Raw genomic sequence first — 21,896 nt, 5'->3', positions numbered from 1 at the left:
TGGTATTTTGAGCCTAGTTGTAGGTGCTAGGGATGTGGATTTTAATAAATTTCAATCGGGCCCACAGACTGATCCTGAAGCCAGACAAGTAAAGAAAAGTGCTCTGTGACAAGTTCGGTGGAGAAACACGTCTTGGTCACAGCTAACACATACTCACTGCTTCTGTGCCCCTCATTGCTCTGGGTGCTTTTCACAAGGGGACTCATTGAATCCTCCCAAGAGCCCTAAGACACTACCAGTGTCTCTCCATTTTATGGGTGGGATAACCGAGGCACCAAAGTCATGCCATGAGGCATGCCATCTGACCAGAGGCAGTCCGGCTACAGACCCTGTGCCCTTGATCTCTGCACTGTGTAGAGAGGTTCAAGCGGGGATTAATTCTCCCCTGAGATCGCTTCTTGGGGGAGGTGATGCACAAGCGGGGATAGGACAGGTGAGAGGAATTTGCAGCCCATTGGGAAGGAAGGACACCAAGGGCAGTGGAAAGAGCATGCCTGGGACGTGTCCGGGGACATCTAAGCCGGGCTGTGGACGCATCACAGACGTGCAGTGTAGTGGGTGGTGACGTGGGAGGTGGGGTAGGAGTAGGGGTTCATGGTGCCCTGGGAACCCCCTCCATCCCGGGCAACCCAGGATCTTCAGTCATTCTTGTCTTGGGGGCACTGGGCATGTCAGAAAGACCCCAGAGGTTTTGGGCTTAGGTAAATGGGGCCCCAGGAGGGGCTGAACTAAGTCTAGTAGAGTTTGGAGGCTCAAATTGCCGGCCTTGGCTTGTGACACAGACTGGAGATTTCTCGCAATGCCTTTATTTTCCCCCTTTGTGATTGAGGTGAAGCTCACATAGCATAAAACTCACCATTTCAGAGTATACAGTTCAGTGGTGTGTAGCACGTTCCCAGTGTTGTGCAAACACCACCTCAATCTAGTTCCAGAGCATTTTCATCACCCCACTTAACAGCCCCCCATTTCCTCTCCACACCCTCCCTCCGGCCGCTGGCCAGCACCGACTGCTGACCTTCTGTGTCTGGATGCACCTGTTTCGGGCGTTTCAAGGAAATGGACTCATACCCTATGTGGTCTTCCCTCCCCACAGCATCACGTTTTCGAGATTCGCCTGGAGATCTCTTGGGGCCAACTGTGCAGTGGTGGTAAGGCAAGTCTGCCAGCTGTCTCCAGACCTCCCAGAGGTGCAGACCCTTCCCTGGGAATTGAGGATTCCGGGCAGAGAGCGCTGCTGGGCTTGGCTTGGTAAAGCCCGAAAGCACATCTGTGCGGGCACAGAACGGGGAAGATGATCCTCAGAGCAATGGGAAATGCCCAGAATAGCAGCCCCGACTCGGGTGTTCCAGGGAATTCTGAGACTGTTCAGGCTGAACGTTTTAGGAGCAGATCTGTTGCTGAAAGCGAGGCCTCTCTGGGATTGTTCCAGTGTCCCGAGGTCTCAGGCCCCGTTCATTAATATCAGCTCAGGATGTGAGGATCGCCGGGCCTGACAGTGTGACTTCTCTCCAGCATTTTGAGGACACTTTGCTTCTCTTTCAACAGAGCAATATTTAAAAGGCTGAGGCTGAGCTGCTCTGAGACTCCACTAGCAAGGGGCCTTTGCCTTTCCCACCCCAGGTGTTAACAGCAGGTGGCGGAGACGCCTGGCACTATGAGGTCCCTTAAATATGCAGCTTCGTGCCCATGTTATATCTCTGGGAGGTTCTGGGATCTTCCCCTTCTGTGTGTCTTTCCTCCAGAACGAGAAGGAAGAGCTTTGTGTGTGGCTGTCTACCTTTGGTTGATACTAAGGTCCTGGCCCCCTGATCCTTATTAGAGAAGCAGATCGTTTTTGTTTATGGTTTTTTTAAAGATTCATTTATTTTGGCGGGGGGGTGGCAGAGGGAGAGAGAGAATCCCAAGCAGACTCCCCGCTGAACGCAGGGCTCGATCGCAGGACCCAGAGATCATGACCTGAGCTGAACGAAACCAAGAGTTGGTTGCTTAACCCACTGAGCCATCCAGGCACCCCAAGAAACAGATTGTTTTAATCCACAAAGTCATCAGTGACAAAATTAGTTGGAATCCATAATAGGTATTTTTTCTCCCTGTCTTGAGTGTGTGCCGTGAGAGTCTGCAGGACATGCATCTTTTTACACGCGTAAGAGAGGCAGAGAGAGAGAAGGGCGTTCCAGCGTGTTGCTCCCATATTTTCACGTTTCATTTGGGGGTAAGGTGTGCAAAACAAGGCTGTTGATTGTATCTGCATCTCCTGGCCTCGGAGATGTTCGGTGAGGTCAAAAGCAGCCCGGAGTCCACCGGATGTGGGTGCAAACCCTAGCCATGCCTCCTCCATCTTTGTGACTTTGGACACGCAGCTTAACCTCTCTGGGCCCCAGTTTCTCCCTGTGTGAGTTAGGATAATGATAACAATAATCCGCTCAGCGGTGTGAGGACCACATGGGATGACACGCGTGAGGATGTGAATTACAGAGCCTGGTGCTGCAAAGTAAGAGCCCGTTATGGTTCATCTTAATGCAGCTGTGAACCTGGGGTGGGGGCGGGGAGTAGTTGACCGGGATAGGATTTTGCTCAGACCAGGACCTCTGGACTCAGAGATTCCCAGGTATGGTTTAAACAGCCTGGTTATCTGGTACCCTTAGCACCCTTCAGTTTCTTTCTATGTGAGAATCCAGCAGATTCGATGCAGATTCAAGACTCAGAGGAGTGACCCCAGCCAGTCCCATCCTGCTTGGCCCCATTAGGCAGAGGGGAGGGCTCCCCGGGCTGGTCACCTTCACCCTGCCCATCTCCCTTGGTTGTGGCTCATTAGGTTAAATCGTGAGAGAGCTGAGCATGGTTGGAAAAGAATATACAGATGTAAGGGACCTCAGACCTCAGTCAGTAAAAGGTTAAAATTTGTTCAGACAGTTGCATTTATAATGGCAAGCAAAGAGGAGACACATTTTGGAAATACTGAAGGAACAAATATCAGTGATTTAAGAAATTCATTGGCACCCAAATACCTCATTCCACACCTCTCTCCCGCATTCTCTCAGCGGGGACCCAGGGGAGTGGAAGTCAGTTTTGGGGGAGGGGCGAGGTTTAAAAAAAAAAAGAAAGAAAAAACAAGTCTTAGATATTACAGTAGTGTGTGGCCCTCCAAAACTCAACCCTATCCAACGAAATCTTATTTCTTAGTATTTTGTTTTCTCTTGTTAGGCAGAAATTAAATTATATTTAAATTAATTAATTAAATTTAAATATAATTTTATTTTTCTCCTTGGGGGCAAGGGTGGGGGGGTGGAGGCAGCTATAATGAAAACAAGACAGAGAAATCCTGTTCTGTACCCAGGTTTGATGAGTGAAGCTACTCCTGGGATTCAGTCCCGTAAGCCCAGGATTAAATATCCTTATACCCCTCACTGCCCATTTAAGAGAGAATCTCTCGAACCATGAGAGACTATGGACTCTGAAAAACAAACTGAGGGTTCTAGAGGGGAGGGGGGTGGGAGGATGGGTTAGCCTGGTGATGGGTATTAAAGAGGGCACGTTCTGCGTGGAGCACTGGGTGTTATACGCAAACAATGAATCATGGAACACTACATCAAAAACTAATGACGTAATGTATGGTGATTAACATAACAATAATAATTAAAAAGTGGATTAAAGAAAAAATGTGGAAAAAAAAGAGAATCTCTCACTGAGGAAATCGTGGAGACTTGGAACAAAGGGAGTTTTCAGCTAGGGGCCCCAAAATTCCAAGTGGCACATTGACAGGTGAGAAAGTGGGGGCCAGGATCCTGCGGCTGGTCGTAGGCCAATTTCCAGGTCCGCCTCCAGCCTTTCTTGTATTAGAAATGCTTCTCTGTGCATTAGGCATGCCTCCTTTCCTGTGGCCTTTGGTCACCCTGGGCTTCATGACCTGGGGCCTCAGCGCAGCATGGAAACGCAGGGCCCCCAGTTCCCTAAGTCTTCACAGATTCAGGATGGTAGCTGCAGGGTATTGGGCTGAGCACGGTCTCCGGGGTGTAGGGCCTGTGGGGCTGCCCTGGTCACATTTTCTGATTTGAACGGTGAGTTTGGAATGCCTCCCTGTGGATTTGGAAGTCATGGCAGAGCCATTCTGAGGTGGGGAACACGGAGCTCCCCAACCCTGATGAGCATTTCCTTCATCTCTGTGGGGATGCGTGGGGGAAGGTGGATGGAGAATCGCCTTTAACGAGTTCTTTTAAACGGGCAGTCAAGAAAAACTACTCTCAGGGGCCTAATAACAAAGTTAAACAAGGAGGGGAGGGAGGAAGGAGACCCCCTCATTGGCTCCTTTATTCCTCCGCTGGAGGCTCCCTGTAACTATGACAACCTGGCTGTCCCAGCCAACCGCCCAGGGCCACAGAAGGGGCGCTCGAGGCCGCGCTTTTCGGTGGCAAAACTATGGCTTTGCTCTTCTGCTGAACTCCAAGATGCTTTCCTCTTTGTCCCAGGAAAAGGAGCACACAGGTATTAGATGGAATTGTGCTCACACCTCAGCACATCGGTGGCCTGATCTGGAGGGACAAGGGTTCTCTGGGGACAGTGGACTGTGTGTGTGTGTACCTGTAGGTGCATCTGTATCTGTGTGTGTGTGTGTGTGTGCGTGCATATCTGTGGGGGTGGGGGTGGGAGGGAGGGGGACTCTTTGCCCCCCTTGAAGAGTTCCGCCTTGGGGGGCAAGGACCAGGAGGTGGTGGCAGGTAGAGCAGACCCTCCCCGGAGGGGGCGGCGCGGTGGGTGGCTAGCTGGGCCCCCTGCCCCCCTGGGGAAGCCCAGTTGAAATGGGCGCGGGGGGGGGTGCGGGGGGGGAGTGTGGGGAGAAGAAAGAGCAGGAGGAATGAGCGAAGTGGCATTTCCTGGCCTGGGGCCTGGGGAAGGGAGGCTGTGGAATTTATTTAGAAAAGCCTTCAAACCAGCTGCTTACGGGTTTTATTTTGTTTTCACTCCCTTAGCCCGCCGCTCTTGTTCCTTTTCAGCATCCTAAGCGTTGTTTACGAGGCTGTTTGGGACAAAATCAATGTTCCCGAGAGGCAGGGTCCTCAAGTTCAGAAACTAGGCTGCAGCCACGAGACCAGGATGCCCGTGCGCTAAGCAGGCCGGCCTTGATTTCCAGAAGCGCAGGCCTTTCCTTCCTTGAGAGGAAAGGAGCCCCCCCGTCCCCCCAGCACCTCATGTCCGCTCTGGACAACAGACTCAGCTGCCTTGGGTCACTTTTGGAGGAGGGAGCAGTGGTTCTGCAGGGGAGGGATTCGGCTTCCGAGTTGAGTCCTTGTTTCCCAGCGGTTTGCCCCAGGCTCTTTTTTCCTGCACAATTCGGGGCACTCCAAGATCTCCTTCCCCCTCCCAAAGCTGTCCGCTGCACACCGTACTATTTTAGGCCCTCTGTCCGCCCCGGTGTTTTCGGCCCCTGCGGTTTTCTGCTGTGAGTCAGTTTTCATAATAAATTGTGTAGGCAGCTGGGGGTCTGCCTTTCCTGAGACAGGAAGGGACAGCGAGTCCTTGACGTTCGGCGAGGTCGTGAATTCCTCCAGCGCACCAAGGGAGGCGGCCGGCCCCCACCCGGAGTCTGGTGGGGCCAGAAGCGGCAGCTGGGGGCGGGGGTGGGAGGGGTGATGTTCCTGGGGAAGGAACATCAGCTAGCTTCGGGGGGTGAGCCTGGTGAAGAAGTGTCCTGGGGCTACCTCCCTTCTTCCTTCTGCTTTTCTGTTCCCATCTGTCAGAGGAAACTGACGACATTGTATATAACCACTGTGCACAATCGTTTTCTCATTTTTATACCCGGGACCCGTTTGCACAAAGATGCCCTGCGATCTCGTCAGCTCCCCTTCTGCCTTCCTCCTGATTAACTGTCCCCGCAGACTTGGATGTGGCCCCCACCCACCATCCCCCCCCCCAACACTCAGGGCCCTTCCAAGGTTTGCCTCTTGCTCCGACAGAGCTGCTTCATCTATGCTTTCTAGGGTTGGACCTTTCCTCTTCTCTGTAACCTTCCATGACTCCCTGTGTTCCATTGTTCTGCCGTCCTGTAGAAGCAGGAAAGTGTGAGCCACGTGGGTAGTTTAAACATTTCTTAGTAGCCATGTTTTTAAAAAATACAAAAACGGGTGAAAGGAATTGCAACAATGCGTTTTACTTAACTTCACTTATCTAAAATGTTATCATTGCCAGTATAAAAAAATTACGAATGGAATATTTCATGTGAATGTTTTACAATTTCTCAAAATCCAGGGTGTATTTTATGTTGACGTCATATCCCAAATTGGATGCTAGTATTTTGTCAGAAACGTTTGATCTAGATTCAGAGCCCATGACGTTCGCTGTTGGAAAAGTAGATTCACATAGCCAAGTTGCCCCTCGGAAAGGTGGGAAAACTTAAGTTTCTGTAAGCTTATGGAATTTTCCAGTAATTGCATGATGTATTAGATTTGTTTAATTTATTTTTTTTTTTTTAAGAGAGAGGGAGAGAGTATGCGAGTGGGGCCAAGGGGCAGAGAGAGAGGGAGAGAATCTTAAGCAGACGCCGTGCTGAGTGCAGAGCCCAACGTCAGGTGGGATCTCACGACCCTGAGACCATGACCTGAGCCGAAATCGAGAGTCGGACGCTTAACCGACTGAGCCATCCAGGCGCCCCTGGATTTTAAATTTTAAATCATGTAACCTTGAAATACAATGTAAAAATTCAATTCCTGGGTCCCAGAGGCCGCACTGAATGCCAGTGGCTGAGTGTTGTGTTGTGTGTGTGGGGGGTGCTGCTGGGCAACCGTATCGGACAGCCCAGATGGAGAACATTTCCATTCTTCCACAAGGTTGCAGCGGGCAGACTTATACAGTAAATCCCAAACACCTCCATAGGGCTTTCAGATTTCCTACAACCCGGCCCCAACCTGTCTAGCTTTATTTATTGACTCTCTTTGACATGTGTCCACTTTCCCATGCTTCTCTTTCCCCTCCGAAATCCCCTGTCCTCTCCTCCCCCAGAGAAATCTCTTTCCGTCTCTGCTTAAAGACAGAGAGCTTCCTCGAAGGAGTCTCCCCTTCTCCCCGCAGCAGAATTAATTGCTGCCTCCGCTTCCCATGGGTTCCCAAAGACGAGGCAGAGTGTGGGGGGGAAGAGGCGGCAGGACCGTGGCACGCCGCCCTGGGAGCTCATTTCCCCATTTCTCCTGAGGCAGGTTTGAATGGATCTTCTGAGGCTGCAGGAGCCCTGCCCCTTTAGAAAAACACGGTGACACAAGGGCCGCACTGTGTCTTCCAGCCGCCCCCGGGGCTGGGGCCGCCGTGCGCAGGGCTGCAACAGGAACACACCCTGGGTACCGGCCACGTAATTCTAGGTGGGCATCAGCTCTGCCCCCACCGGGGGGGGGGGGGGGGGGGGGGGGGGGGGGGGCAGGAGCGGGAGTGGGGGGGACCCTTTCTTTGCCCTCACAAAAGGAAATAAATATGTGCCTGGCTCCGATACTCCTTTCTCCAAATGGGAGCCAGCGTGTGCGTGCGTGTGTGTGTGTGTGTTTACTTTTTAAAACTATAACATACAAATAGAAAAGTGCACACATCGTAATTGTACCACTTGGATGTTCATGTAGTGTGCATACCATGTGACCGCCCCCAGGTGAAGAAAAAGCACAGGAGCGGCCCCTTAGAAGACCCCCGCACCCCCCCTTCCAGCCTCCACTCCCCACCCCTCCAGGAACAACCGCTTCCCCGACTTGACTTCTGGCCCGTGACTCATTCTGCCTGCTTCTGGATGTAAATGGCATCACACCGTGTGTCCGTCTCTGCCTTCCTAGTCTGTGGTTGAGTTTGAATGCCTTTGTCTTTTCCGGCATCTAAAATGCTTTTATTTTTTTTATTTTTTAAAGATTTTATTTATTTATTTGACAGAGACACAGCGAGAGAGGGAACACAAGCAGGGGGAGTGGGAGAGGGAGAAGCAGGCTTCCCGCGGAGCAGGGAGCCCGGTGAGGGGCTCAATGCCAGGATCCCGGGATCATGACCTGAGCCGAAGGCAGATGCTTAACGACTGAGCCACCCAGGCGCCCCTAAAATGCTTTTAGTAAAAACCACAGTGGTTAAAAAGAAGCAGACAATGCTCCATGTGAAAGGCAGGCCATTGTTACTTGGTCCTTTTGAAGTGTGAAGAAGAAAAGCTTCTGCTTTAAGTGGGGTGATGTGTGCCCATGGCATTTTTCTAGGTTTTGATGATTTGGGGTTGTAAGTATTTACCTTTTAGCTTCATTTAGGGAATCCCTTGTTAGGGTGATCATTCTTGGGTCTGGGAGGGACATTAGCTCCCTTTCTGGCTTTTGACAAGGCTGCACACAAGCCTTGTCTTCATGTTTTCTGTTTGTCCGGTAGAAATTGGAAGATTCGGGTGGAAAAGGGAGAGGGAGAGGGGGGTGTCACTCGCATTTCTGATCCCGTGTCTTCTGGTTTTGCTTTAGGTGAAATGTCTGTTCCAGGATCTTACCAGGCGGCCGCCGGGCCTTCCTCGGTGCCAACTGCACCCCCATCCTACGACGAGACAGTGGCCGTCAACAGTTACTTCCCCATGCCTCCTGCCCTTGTGCCGGGGCCGACCACAGGGCTGGTGACCGGCCCGGACGGCAAGGGCATGAATCCGCCTGCCTACTACACGCAGCCAATGCCCGGCCCCAACGCCAATGCAAGTACGTGCCACCTCTCATGCCCCCCTTACCTCTCCTTGGCCCTCCACCCTGGCCTTGGGAACTCTGCGAGAATCAGGGGAGCCACGGAAGCACGTCTGCTTAAGGGTCTAAGCCAAGTGCCGGTCAGTCCAGCTAGACCCCTCGTCCTGGAATGTGTCCCATCTGGTCTTCTGGGTTCCACGCCTCGGGGGCTCGCATCTTTTCCCTAACAAAGCAGTTTATGAGCTCTCCCAAGTCAGCCGCAAAGCGACCCTTTGTGCTAACCACAGAGGCCCACCAATAATCCCAGAGAAACTGGGGAATGGGAGTGGGCTTTTAAGGGCCCCCACCCTTCCTGCTGAGGCCAGGGCTGCAGTGAGGGTGGGGGGAGAAGAAACAGCCAGGAGTTAGGAGCTGGTGAGCAGACAGTGGCCCAGCCCACGCCTGCGTCGCTTCCCTGCCTTCCGGCAACTTCTTTGTGGCCTTGCCCCTTGGGACTTCCTGCCGCCCAGGTGTGCCCAGGTGCGTAGCTTATTCAGCATCCCCAGCAGCTGAGGAGGGAGGAATTGCCAGCTCAGAGAGTAGGCCCGTGAGTCAGACTGCCTGGGTTCGCCTGACCGCCTGGTGCCTCAGTTTCCCCACCTATAAAATAGGGTTCATCAAGTGCCTCCATCAGTGGGTTGTTCAGATGAAATAAAGTTCTATGAGTAATCCTTTGATAAAAGTGAGCTATTGTCGTCGTGTTCAAGTAACTTTGACCCTTCAGATAGAAGAGAACAAGGTGACTTGAGACTGATCATGCTCTGATCAATAATTTATTGCACCAAAAAAAAAAAAAAGACTTTAATACAGTTTACATGTGAGTGGTCAAGTATGCTTAAATACTGCTTTTCTGGAAGGAGAGTCTTTCTAGGAGTATTAAGTCCTGTTGGCTTGGACAACAATGAATTTCCCCTAACACATAGATTATAGAAATGGCATTCCAGCACCACAGAAAGGAACAGAAGGAAGTCACTTGGACAGAAATACGAGCTCAAACAACTTTGCCAAAACCCAAAAACATTCTGAATGCTAAGGACTTCACAATTTATATCACTCCGGGCTCTCCTCTGGTGGCTGTGAACGCCTGTACGAGTTTTTCTTATCGTTTTCTCTTTTTAGCACGATTTTATGTACTCATTTCATGTGTCAGCTCGATTCCCAGACTCCTTGCAAAGCCTGGGCCAGCGTCCCCGGGCTCAGTAAATACCAGCCTTATCACTGGGCGTTGGACTTAGTCAAGAGCCCCATGTGAAATGAACGAACTGTGTAATCGAGGGTTCGCCATGACCTGGACTGTGAGCTGCTTTACTATCCTTATGTTATGGAATCCTGGCAACAACCCTATTACTTCCATTTTTAAAAATAAAAGCATTACGGAGATATAATTCCCGTCCCCTGGAGTTTAGTCTTTCAAGGTGCCTGATTCGGTGTGGTCAGTATAGTTACAGAGTTGTGCAAACATCAGCACTCATTCCAGACTCTTTCCACCACCCCAGAAAGAAACCCCTTCCCCCCTGCCCCTGGCAACCACTAATCTATGGATGAAGAAAATTGAGGCTAAAACCCCGTCATATCACTGTTTCTGGAGTTACCATCTGCAGACCACCTTCGTGGAACCACACAGGTTGCTGAAAGAGCCTTCTGGGGACCTTGCCCCGGACCTGCTGACTCCTCATGTCCTGGCCGGGGGGGTGGGGGGGCCGGGGGGGAAGGAACCTGCATCAGCAGTAAACTCCCCATCCGATTCCGTGGTCAGTGGGTTCGAAAGCCTGGTCGTGCTGAGCCAAATCCCAGCTCCAGGAACTTCTCCCCATCTCACATGGCGGGGGAGGTCGGGGGCGTGGAGAGCGCCCCAAATGATAATGCTGGAAATCTGCCACTGTTTTGGTAAAATACACGTCGCGTCAAATTGATCACCGGAAGCGTCTCTTGGGGTACAGTTGAGTGGCATTAACAAGCACATTCACATTGTTGTGCAATCATCACCACCATCCCTTTCTAGAACTTTTTTTTTTACTTTTTTTATTGTCATGTTAATCACCATACATTACATCATTAGTTTTTGATGTAGTGTTCCATGATTCATTGTTTGCGTATTAACACCCAGTGCTCCATGCAGAACGGGCCCTCTTTACTACCCATCACCGGGCTAACCCATCCTCCCAACCCTCTCCCCTTTCTAGAACTTTTTAAATCTTGTAATCATGGAAATTCTATACATGCCAAACAGCAGCTCCCCGTTACCCCCTGCCCCTCTCCCAGCCCCTGGCGTCCACCGTCTTTTCTCTGTCTGTGAATTGGATGATCCGGGTGCCTCATATACGTGAAATCCTGCTGTGTGTGTCCCGTGGCTGGCTTACGTCCCTCAGTGTCCTGTCCCGAAGGTTCGGCCATGTTATAACATGGGGCAGAATGTCTTTTTGAGGCCGAGCGAGACGCCACTGTCTGGCCAGCCCCCATCATGCTTATCCGTTCGCTCACCCATGGACACTTGGGTGGCTCCCCCCGTTTGGCTCTCGTGAACGGTGGGTGGGCCAGCCCCCCCGTGGGGACCGGGCCCCCCCCCTCCTGGTTGTCTGACGGATGCTTTCCCCATTCACCGATCGCCCCTACCTGTTCCCGCAGTTGCTGTGCAGACCGTGTACGTGCAGCGGCCTGTCTCCTTTTTCGACCGTCCGGTCCAGATGTACTGTCCTTCCTGCAACAAGGTGATCGTGACTCAGCTGTCCTATAACGCCGGCGCCCTCACCTGGCTCTCCTGCGGGAGCCTGTGCCTGCTGGGGTAAGTCCGGGGCCCACTCGGCCCCCAGGCTCCTCCTCATTCCTCTCTTGCAGGATTTCTCCACCGCAGCACGTCTATCTGTGCCGCTCAGACCACTCCCTGCGTGTAGGGCAAGCACAGCAGCCCCGGCATCGGTTGTAGTTAAAAATCAACATTCTGGGCGCCTGGGTGGCTCAGTTGGTTGAGCGACTGCCTTCGGCTCAGGTCATGATCCTGGAGTCCCGGGATCGAGTCCCGCATCAGGCTCCTTGCTCGGCAGGGAGTCTGCTTCTCCCTCTGGCCCTCCTCCCTCTCATGCTCTCTGTCTCTCATCCTCTCTGTCTCAAATAAATAAATAAAATCTTTAAAAAAAAAAAAAAAAAAAACAGCTCATATGTGATGGGCACTTAATATGTGCCAGGCCCTGTCCTGAGTACTTTCCATAAACTAATTCATTTAAATGTCACAAGAGAGGGCGCCTGGATGGCTCAGTCGGTTAAGCGACTGCCTTCGGCTCAGGTCATGATCCTGGAGTCCCTGGATCGAGTCCCGCATCAGGCTCCCTGCTCAGCAGGGAGTCTGCTTCTCCCTCTAATCCTCCTCCCTCTCATGTACTGGCTCTCTCTCATTCTCTCTCAAATAAATAAATAAAATCTTTAAAAAAAAAATCAACATTCTGAGGAATGTCTTTTTCTTTCTTTCTTTCTTTTTCTTGAAGAATTTCACGACCTAAATAATAATGTTTGCCCGACTGTGAGAGAAGCTTTGAACAACTTGCACATTAAAATACTTCACAGTCCTCTCTTCAACACTTCTTATCCTTTTAGGACCCCGAGTATTTTTCCCATGGTCTACACAGGGAAAGTGTGTCTTTATGTCTGCCCCAAGGGTATTATACTGAAAGAGATCATAGTTTTTGTTCTGGGAGAAATTTGAGGAAGCACAGTTTATTTATTTATTTATTTTTCCCCAAACAGATAAAGGCCTTATTCCTGGCTCTGTTTTCTCCCTCGAAGGAAACAGTGTCTGTGCGTTTCTCTTTTAGGAGCCCTGGCCTCTCGCACAACTGGCTTGTTCCTGTTTGTGGCTTAGCCTAAGAAGGAATGATATTTCTCTTCTTCATTTCGAAGGGAGGCGCAAAGCCCCGGAGAGCTTAGCTTCCTTGAGGACACATGTTCAGTGGGGGTAGAAAGGAGAGCAGACAGGTTTCTTGGCACTGGATTCCCTGTCCTGCCCACGGGACTGCAGTGAAGGCTGACCTCTTCAGTCCCTGGACCAAAAATGTGAAATAAAAGCTCATCGTCCTTGGGCATTTTATTAAAATGCATTTTTTTTTTTTAAATCTTAGAAACCAGGGAAAGACAGGATGAGAACTCTTGAATGTCAGCCTCTGCTGATCTAGCTCTCAAATCGAGGCAGCTTTTCTGTCCCTCCCTCCTTTTCTTCCCTTCACGTGGCGTTGTGGGTTCAAGTCCTACCTCTCACTGCTGTGTGACTGTGGGCAAGTGACTTCACCTCTCTGTGCTCCAGTTCCCTCCTCTGAAAACCGGAGGTAGTAATGCTCCCGCCCAGGGGGGTTGTTGAGGATAAAATAAGAATATGTGTGTCCCACAGTTCGGAGCTCTGTATTCGTAAGCGTGCGGTAAGGTTTAGTGCTAATGCACTGAGGCACCCTTACTTGAATTTGGGTAAACTTAGGCAATAGGAGGAAGTTTTTTGCATGAGGTTGTTTCCTCATCAGGCTGTATCCTGTTTCTCCTTTATGTAAATCATTGTCTTCCTGTAACTTGTTTTTTTGTTTTTTTTTAATTGAATCATAATTGACATACAATAGTATATCAGTTTCAGACCTAGAAGATAGTGATTCGATTTTTTTATACATTATAAAATCACCATGATAGGTCTTGTTAACCATCTGTTGCCCTGTCAAGTTATGACAGTGTTATGGATTATATTCCCCATGCTTGCGTTATAAAATGTTGATTTTTAACTAAATTTGGACCAACATTGGTTGTAAGGCTGTGGGGGTGTTTTCTGATACTGTCTAGCTCTCCAACAGCAGCTGGGTGTCTGGTGATTCCATTCAGTTCTGACACTACTTGGAGTTAGTGCAGAGCCCACGGCTTAAGGACCCAGTGCCCTAGACTGCCCCCCAGTAGAGATGTGAGTCACAAGCCTCAGGCCACCCGGATTTCTGACAACCAGCTATAAATTGAGGGTCCTACCATCCTTTCTTCCAGTTTGCTAATTTGCTAGAGCAGCTCACAGAACTCAGGAAGGCACTTTATTTACATTTACCAGTTTATCATGAAGGACACACATGAGCAACAGCTTGATGAAGAGGGACAGAGGACGAGGTCAAGAAGGGTCCCCAGTGCAAGAGCTTGTGTCCCTGTGGACCTGGGGTGTTACCCGCTCTCTTGGCACGAGGATGCGGTTACCAATCCTGAAGCACTCCAAATATAGTTGTTCAAGTGTTTTTATAACCTGACCCCAGCGCCTGTCCCCTCCCTGAGGTCTGTGGCTGGGGCTGAAACTTCTAACCTTGGAACCAGGAACCAAGCATCTTTCTGGTGACCAGCCCTATCCTAAGGCAGGGACCCTGCCCTGGTCGCCTTATTAGCATAAAATCAGGTGTGATTGAAAGGGGCTTGTTTTGAATAACGGAAGGCACTCACTCCGGTCACTCAGGACATTCCCAGACTTTTGGAGCTAATTGCCAGGAACTGGGGAGAGAGACCAGATCTATTTCTTATTCTACCACAGGCTGTCTGAAACTCCTGCCTGGGTGCACAGATAATGGATTATGTACATTAAGAGATGTTATTTGGGGAATTTTGTTTGGTGGTTACCGTAAGAAGCGCCCTCTCCATATGGAAGAATAATCAGTCTAGACACCGGGGTTAGCAAACTACAACCCTGGGGCCAAATCCAGCCCATTTTAGTTCAATGGGAACGTACCACACTGTTTACAGATTATCTGTGGCGGGTTTGGCAGAACGAGGTCTGTGTAGCCTAAAATATGTACCATCTGGCCCTTGACACAAGAAGGTCACTGACCCCAGTCTAAGACTGAAAGACGCTGGCATGCCCCAAGAGCTGAAAATACCCCCGGGACGGTCCGTCTCGAGAGAACAGGCTCGGTGTGGGTTGCTGTATTCGTTGCCGGGACAGAGAACCACAAACGTGGTGCCTTCAAACGATACAAATCTATTCTCGGGCGCCTGGGTGGCTCAGATGGTTAAGCGTCTGCCTTCGGCTCAGGTCATGATCCTGGAGTCCCAGGATCGAGTCCCGCATCGGGCTCCCTGCTCGGCGGGGAGGCTGCTTCTCCCTCTCCCACTCCCCCCTGCTTGTGTTCCCTCTCTCGCTGTGTCTGTAAATAAATAAAATCTTTAAAAAAAAAAAAAAATCTATTCTCTCACAATTTTGGAAGCTGCAACACAAGTCCACGGTCAAGGTGCTGTGCTCGCTCGGGTGGAGACTCTAGGGTCCTTGGCTCGTGGCTGCAAGACTTCAGTCTCTGCCTGCACCGTCACGTGGCCTTTATCCCCCCCTGTCTTTCTGTGTATCCCCTCCTCTTCTTGTAAGGACATCAGTCTTTGAGTTGAGGGAGCCCCCCTGGATCTTCCAGGACGATCCCATCTTGAGATCATTCATGACACCTGCAAAGACCCTGGTCCTAAGGACGGTCACAACCAGAGTTCCTGTGGGCTTAGGACGGCCGACCTATCTTTTCGGTGGCCACCATCCACAACTGTGACAGAGGGTGACACGCTCTGTGTCTGTTTTTGTCCTCCAGGTGCATAGCGGGTTGCTGCTTCATCCCCTTCTGTGTGGATGCCCTGCAGGACGTGGACCACTACTGTCCCAACTGCAAAGCTCTCCTGGGCACCTACAAGCGCTTGTAGGACTCGGCCCGACGTGCAGGGCGCCGCATGCTGCCGGAAGCGCTCTCCGCCTCTCACCCCGTCCCGCCCCTGGTGTGTGTGTGGGGGGGGGGTCCCGCCTCGGTAGCCGCATTTCTCCAGGGGCTTCACCTTCGTGTCTTCTTTTGGGGGAAAAAAATATCGCAAAAGTAACACACCTCCTCCAGAACCCCAGAGATTGCTGCTTGGAGGTGTGCACAGGACATGCAAAGACATTCACCTCGAGTGCTGGTTCCCGCCTACCGTGTCGCCAAGTCACCCCACCTGACTGTTGCCCCATTGGAATATCTTCTGGCGATTGGCCATCGGCTGACTTCACTTCTTGCCTCCGTGGGCCTTTCTGGGGGGGAGGTCTCAAGCTGAGAAGCCACAGGTTGCCTTATTTTTCGAGACTGTTCTGGCCCGAATACGGCCGACCCCGCCTTTAGTGCCTGTGTCCGTCCACCTGTTCCCATTTCTGGTGACAAAAATCTTTGCCTCGTCGGCGAAGGGCTTGGCTCTCAGAGCCTGCCACTGTGGGCTTTTCATTAGCACACAAATTCACTTTACTTTCTTCATTCCTTTTTTAAGTGCCAGGGGGAGCTATTCCCACCCACGAGGTCCTACATGTGAGCTGGAGATGCAGGGCTGGCTCTTACCACGGACCTGCCCCCCCGCCCCCCAACCCCATTCTCGGCACCAGATCCTCAGCCCCTTCCGGGGAAGGGCTTTTTTTCTTCTAGAGGAATTGTTTGTCTTAACAACCGTTTTTTCTGACTTCCTTTTCGTCTTCATTTTGAAATATAGAACCATTTTTCTTAACCATATGATTGCTACCACTTCCTAGTGATCAATGCATTCTTTTTTTTTTTTTTGGTCCTTAACAGAAAAAGCAATGGATAATTTTATCCTTTTATCCACTGCCTCTACTTGGGTTTAGTGCAGTTCTTAAAAACATCTGTAATGGGACTCTTCAAGGGGGACCTCTTTGGGAAACCCAGTGGTGTGTTTAGAGAGACAGAGGAATGCACAGGGTGAGCACGTCTGGGTACCATGGTGCTGGAGAGCTTGGGGACCTGACGCTTCAAAGGAATCTAAATTCTGATTTTATTTTTCAGAAATAGAATTTGTTGTAGGACATCAGAAGACATGATTTCTAGGACTCAATCAACAAGCCAGAGTTCTCGGTTAGCGCTGCGTCATCTCCGAAATCAAGATAAAGCTGGGCTCGACTTTCTCGAGAGTCCCCGTTTTGATAATAAATAGGCACAGGGAATGCATGTGAATAATAATATGTAGAAATCAAGCCTAGACCTGGAACGAAAATCTGTATATTGGCCAAAAATTATAGCTGTAACCAGTGATCCAGCTTATTCATTCGATGTTTTGATAGTTCCAGTAATTATTTTTGCAACAAATACGGATACTACATAGTACTTTGGTGTTATCTGCTTTTGAAAAAATAAAGTCTTTGGTTCACTCAGTGAACTATTTATCAGTTCTTACGGTGTGAAGAAAGGTCTTGTGTTGCGTTTCCAGCCACTGATACAAAGAACCTTTATTTGTTCCATGATGGTAGAAAACCCTTCATGATAAAAACGTCAGACTCGCTGAATATCCCTCCATGTCAAGATGACCGATGGTGAGTTGGGTGGATGGCTAGCGAGTCCGATTTGGACGTTAGGCTGTTGGAGCTCACGAGGCATTATCTATGGCATAAGGCATAGCTTTCAAGTTTTAATAAAATGCACAGAAGAAAGCTGTCCTCGTTCATTCTCCAAACAAAACATGCTTTGTTAATTGATCGGGGCAGTTGTGAGATGCGAGAAGGGGGGCATTGTTAACTCTGCCGGGAATATGACTGTCATCCACCCTTCTCCTACCTGGTGATAACGCTTCATTCCGGAAGGCACAGGACAATCATGTCCTCTTGGTGTGGCCGACGTTGTCGTTTAAACTCTTAACTTCAACAGTCCTGAAAAAATTGCCGCTCACCCGATCTTGAGCGTGTGTTTTCCTTTCGTTTGACAAAATGAGGGCTGTGCATATTCAGCGGTTTTGCTCAGATGGGGGTATATAAATTGTCTCAAGCTGTTATTAATTACATATGCAGAGTCTACAAAACAAGAGCCCTATTTCAAGGACCATAAAACATACACTCTGTGGGACTAAAAATAATGTCAGATGCCTGGAGTAGGAAGCCTCCATCTGTCATTCCCTTGTATTGTGCGGAGTGTGGGCTTACTCATATATGGTTACAAATTAAAAGGCTCTTTTGTTTGGCCTCTGGCATCGGGGACGTCAGAGTTAAGTTTGTTAACACGGAATCACATTCAATTGATGGAAGAGCCCTATATCTGCTTAGACCTCAAAGTAGGATTCTGCCAATTTCAAGCCCCCAATGGCTGGCTGTCTTAACCTGCTGTTAGTCCGTCTAGGAGAGGTGGGTTTCTGCAAAAGTGTGGGGTGTGTGTCTTGTTAACAAAAAGCATTCAGTTAGTTATAGCTTCTATTTAAGCCAACTAGAAGCACATGACTGGTTCCTGGCTGACCACAGCGCTACCCATGAAAATGTTTTCTCTAGGACAGTCGGCTTCCCAGTTGCTACTGTGAGCACTTCTGTTGGGCACTGAGCTATTCATAAATGTGGCTTCATACACTCACACAGCTTGGCCTCGCTTTTCTCCCCAGCAACAGCCTCTCATGTTCAGGATGTTAAAATCCTTCTCTGATATTCTGGGCTCAAAGATCTCTATTAGGAGTAAATGGAGACGTTGGAATTTTACTTCCAAAATTCTGATTTCCATTTTGGATCCTATTAAAGTTATCTCCTGCATTTATGACTCAAATGTTTACAATGAGCTGTCTGTTTTTCATAGGTGCATGGGAGAATTGTAAGTAGATCCAGCAAGGCGATGAAAGAGAGAAACCAGGAGGGGTTTTTTTTTGTTTGTTTTTTGTTTTTTGTTTTTTTTCCCCAGTCTTAAGAATTTGAAAGAAACAAGATTCTAAGGCTCAGATTAAAACACACACACACACACACACACACACACAAAACCCCAGTTCACAGCCAAGGATACCAGCTAGCACATTTAACCGTTTTGTGACTAATCTCAGTATTAGGAAAATGTTCACGCATTTAAGTACGTTTATTTCCCTTTTAAAGAAGCTATTTGAGATCAGTTTTAGGTTCACAGCAGATCTGAGTAGGAAGTACAGAGATTTCCCAGGCATCCCCTGTTCCCCACATATGCACAGCCTCCCTCCACTAGAGGGGACATTTGTTACGACTGATGAACTTGCACGGACCCATTAACACCCAAAGTCCATAGTTTCCATCAGGGTTCATTCACTCCTGGTGGCGTACCTTCTATGGGTTTGGACAAAGGTGTGATGACATGTGTCTACCATTAAAGTATCCTCCAGACTAGTTTCACTGCTCTGCGCTCTGTCTGTCCATCCCTCCCTCCCCCTTAGCCCCTGGCAACCACTAATCCTTTTACTGTCTCCACAGTTTGGCTTTTTCCAGAATGTTCCAGAGTTGGAATCATCCAGGATGCAGCCTCTTCGGATTGGCACCCTTCCCTTGGCATTACACACGTAAGGTTCCTCCCTGTCTCCTCATGGCTCGAGAGCTCATCTGTTTTGGGTGCTGAATAGTGTTCCGTGGTGCGGACGTGCCACACGTTCGAGTGGGTCTAAAGCTCTCGTGCACTGTTTCCCAATTAGGCAGCATCAGCCTCGCGGTGCGTGCAGCGAGTGTGACGGAGCAACGCAGAGCACAGTGTTGTTTGTGAACCTGCGTGTGTATAGTCGTGCATGTGTGTAGGGATCACAGTGCAAAGTGAGTGCTAGGGGCGACCTCTGGGAGCCTCCGATCTGCCACCTCTGGTCTTCGTGTTATCCCTGATTGACTCCTGCCTGGTCGTGCAGCTGGGGTACCAAACACCGCTCTGCCTGGGAAGACTGAGCAGTGGGCCCCGCACGGCCCTGCCAACAGGTCTGGGGGCTTCTGTTTTTTAAGCTAAAATTCACCTGCCACGAAAGTGTCGCATGCCATGTCGTTTGGAATGTTCGAGGTGCTGTGCAACCCTCACCCCTGCCAAATTCTGCACATTCTCATCGCCCCCCCCCCCCGCATAAAATTGCACCCCCGTGAAGCAGTCATGCCCCTTCGCCTCCTCCCCGGGCACCTGGCGGCCTCCCCTGTGCCTTCTGTTTCTCTGGATTTACCTAGTTTGCGTATTTCATGTAAATGCCATCCTCTGATCTGTGGCCTTTCGTGTCCGGCTACTTTGATGCAACCTGTTTTTGTTTTTGAGGTTCATCCATGTTGTAGCAGGTCTCAGTGCTTCCTCCCTTTTAGCGGCTGGAAAGTATCCCTCGGTGTGGACACCCCACTCCACAGTTTGTCTGGGCTGTTATGAACAGCGGAAGCTGCCGTTCACGTTGGCTTGCGGGTTTTCGCGTGGACGTCTGTTTTCGGTTTTCCTGAGTATCTACCTGTGAGTGGAATTGCTGAGCCATACGACAATTCGGTTTAACTTTTGAAGAACCTCCCCGCTGCTTCTTTTTATTTTATTTTTTTAAAGATTTTATTTATTTATTTGACAGAGAGAGACACATCGAGAGAAGGAACACAAGCAGGGGGAGTGGGAGAGGGAGAAGCAGGCTTCCTGCTGAGCAGGGAGCCCGATGTTGGGGCTCGATCCCAGGACCCCGGGATCATGACCTGAGCCGAAGGCAGATGCTTAACGACTGAGCCACCCAGGCGCCCGAGAGTGGTTTTAATTTAACTTAAATCGCAACAAGGGGCTAACCTCTACAAGGTTGGAAAAGGCCGGTCTTTGTTTTTTTAGATTTTATTGGACAGAGCGAGAGAGCACAAGCAGGGGGAGCAGAAGGAGAGGGAGAAGCAGGAGCCCGATGTGGGGCTCGATCCCAGGACCCCGGGATCACGGCCTGAGCCGAAGGCAGACGCTCAACGACTGAGTCCCCCAGGCGCCCCTCCCTGCTGCTTCTTAAACACGTGTTTCCTATTGCAAAGCCCCCTCTAGCAAGTGATCCCCTTTGCGAACTGAGCTGGCATGGAGAACTTGGTCATCTCCCGCAACAAGAGCCATTTGGGGCAGCCTGGTGGCCACAGAGCTGGGTTTGGTTGCCCCCCAGGCTGGCCCGCCTCGATTCCTGGGCTGATCGGAACCCTCTTCAATCCTCCTGGGGCTCTTACTGAGCCTGAAAAGTGAGGAGGGGTGGGTGCCGCGTCTCAGCCCTCTGTGTGGACCCTCTTTTGGGAAGGTGCTACGGACTCCAAAATAGAGTCCTCAGGTGCAAACTTATTTACCTGTATGCCCGGCTTGGGGTACAGCAGTGAAGGGGGACGCTGTCCCCTCCCTTGTGGCATTGACAATAGAAGGGGAGAGAGAGACAGCAAATAAACCTAACATTACAAACTTACAAGCCAGGAGGGAGAAGGGTGGGGAGACAGGGCTGGGCAGTGACGGCATGTGTGGGGAAGGGCGCCTCATCCTCTAGGGGAGCAAGTCCTTCTGGTGTTTTCTCCTTGGTAGGAGGCAGCTTATGGCAGAGGAGTCTGAAAGTTTGTTTGCTGCTCTGTGCAACTTAATTTGCTGTCTCTCCCTCTCTGGGTGGAATCACCGGATTCCTCCCATTTTCTTTGGAAGAGCAGCCCTCCTTGAAACCTAATCCTTTCCTCTAGCTCTTGTCTCCTGATTTCCTGTTGATAAGCAGGAAGTGCAGGGCTGGCTTCCAGTAAGTGGTAGATTCTGGTGGGGTGTGGCTCTGCCCACCTGCCTCTGGTTGGTGGAAGTGGGACATCTGCCCGCAGGGCTGCATAGTTCTCCTAGGTGTCTGCCCCTGACGGTGGGGACCCCCTCCTGAAGCCGCGTCACCCAAGCAGACTTTGCCGTCCCCAGTAAGGACACTGTGGGAACGTCCAGTGGGGATGTTTCTGTCACTTTGTTCCCAGGGTGTCCCAGGCTGAGAGAGGAGGAGAGGGCATAGATGGTAAGAACACACACAGCATCTTAGGAGAGTTCTAGAAACTCTATTTTACATTTCTTGTTCATGTTTGAAATTAAAGTGGTAGAAAAAAAATCCTCATCATGAGGCTGGTGGGGAGGTTGTGCGTTGGGGTCTCGCCTTTCTGCACATTCTCAAACCCGAAGCTGTTAGCACAGCAGTGACCTCCTGCGTGTGTGTGTGTGTGATCATGGCATGTTTGTCAGTTGGCATCTGGACCATGGAATTACAGGATTCTTTCCCCATATCACTGAGAGCCTTTCTTTGTGGTTGCACTGGTTAACTTTCCCCTGCTTTATTGCTTTTTAAAATTAATTAATTTTTTAACTGTTTAAAAGGTTTTAAAAAGGGGCGCCTGGGTGGCTCAGTCGTTAAGCGTCTGCCTTCGGCTTGGGTCATGATCCCAGGGTCCTAGGATCGAGCCCCGCATTGGGCTCCCTGCTCCGCGGGAGGCCTGCTTCTCCCTCTCCCACTCCCCCTGCT

General features: G+C 50.3%; 1 protein-coding gene across 1 annotated transcript in view; it reads left to right on the top strand.

Moving 5' to 3' along the window:
• The window catches only part of LITAF (lipopolysaccharide induced TNF factor), a 28,594-nt gene extending 11,722 nt beyond the window's left edge, over nt 1-16,872 (top strand). The window contains exons 2-4 of the mRNA XM_035022284.1: nt 8,457-8,681; nt 11,328-11,484; nt 15,266-16,872. Coding sequence (XP_034878175.1) covers nt 8,462-8,681; nt 11,328-11,484; nt 15,266-15,374 — 486 coding nt within the window. The 5' untranslated portion in view covers nt 8,457-8,461 and the 3' untranslated portion in view covers nt 15,375-16,872. The remainder of the gene's footprint in view (nt 1-8,456; nt 8,682-11,327; nt 11,485-15,265) is intronic.
• The last annotated feature ends 5,024 nt before the right edge of the window (nt 16,873-21,896 follow it).

Source organism: Mirounga leonina, unplaced genomic scaffold (genome assembly GCF_011800145.1).
Source record: "Mirounga leonina isolate KUSES-001 unplaced genomic scaffold, KU_Mleo_1.0 Mir_175, whole genome shotgun sequence".
In the NCBI taxonomy this organism is placed as follows: domain Eukaryota; kingdom Metazoa; phylum Chordata; class Mammalia; order Carnivora; family Phocidae; genus Mirounga; species Mirounga leonina.
Note: the sequence above shows the minus strand (reverse complement) of the source record. Positions and strands in the feature narration are given on the sequence as shown.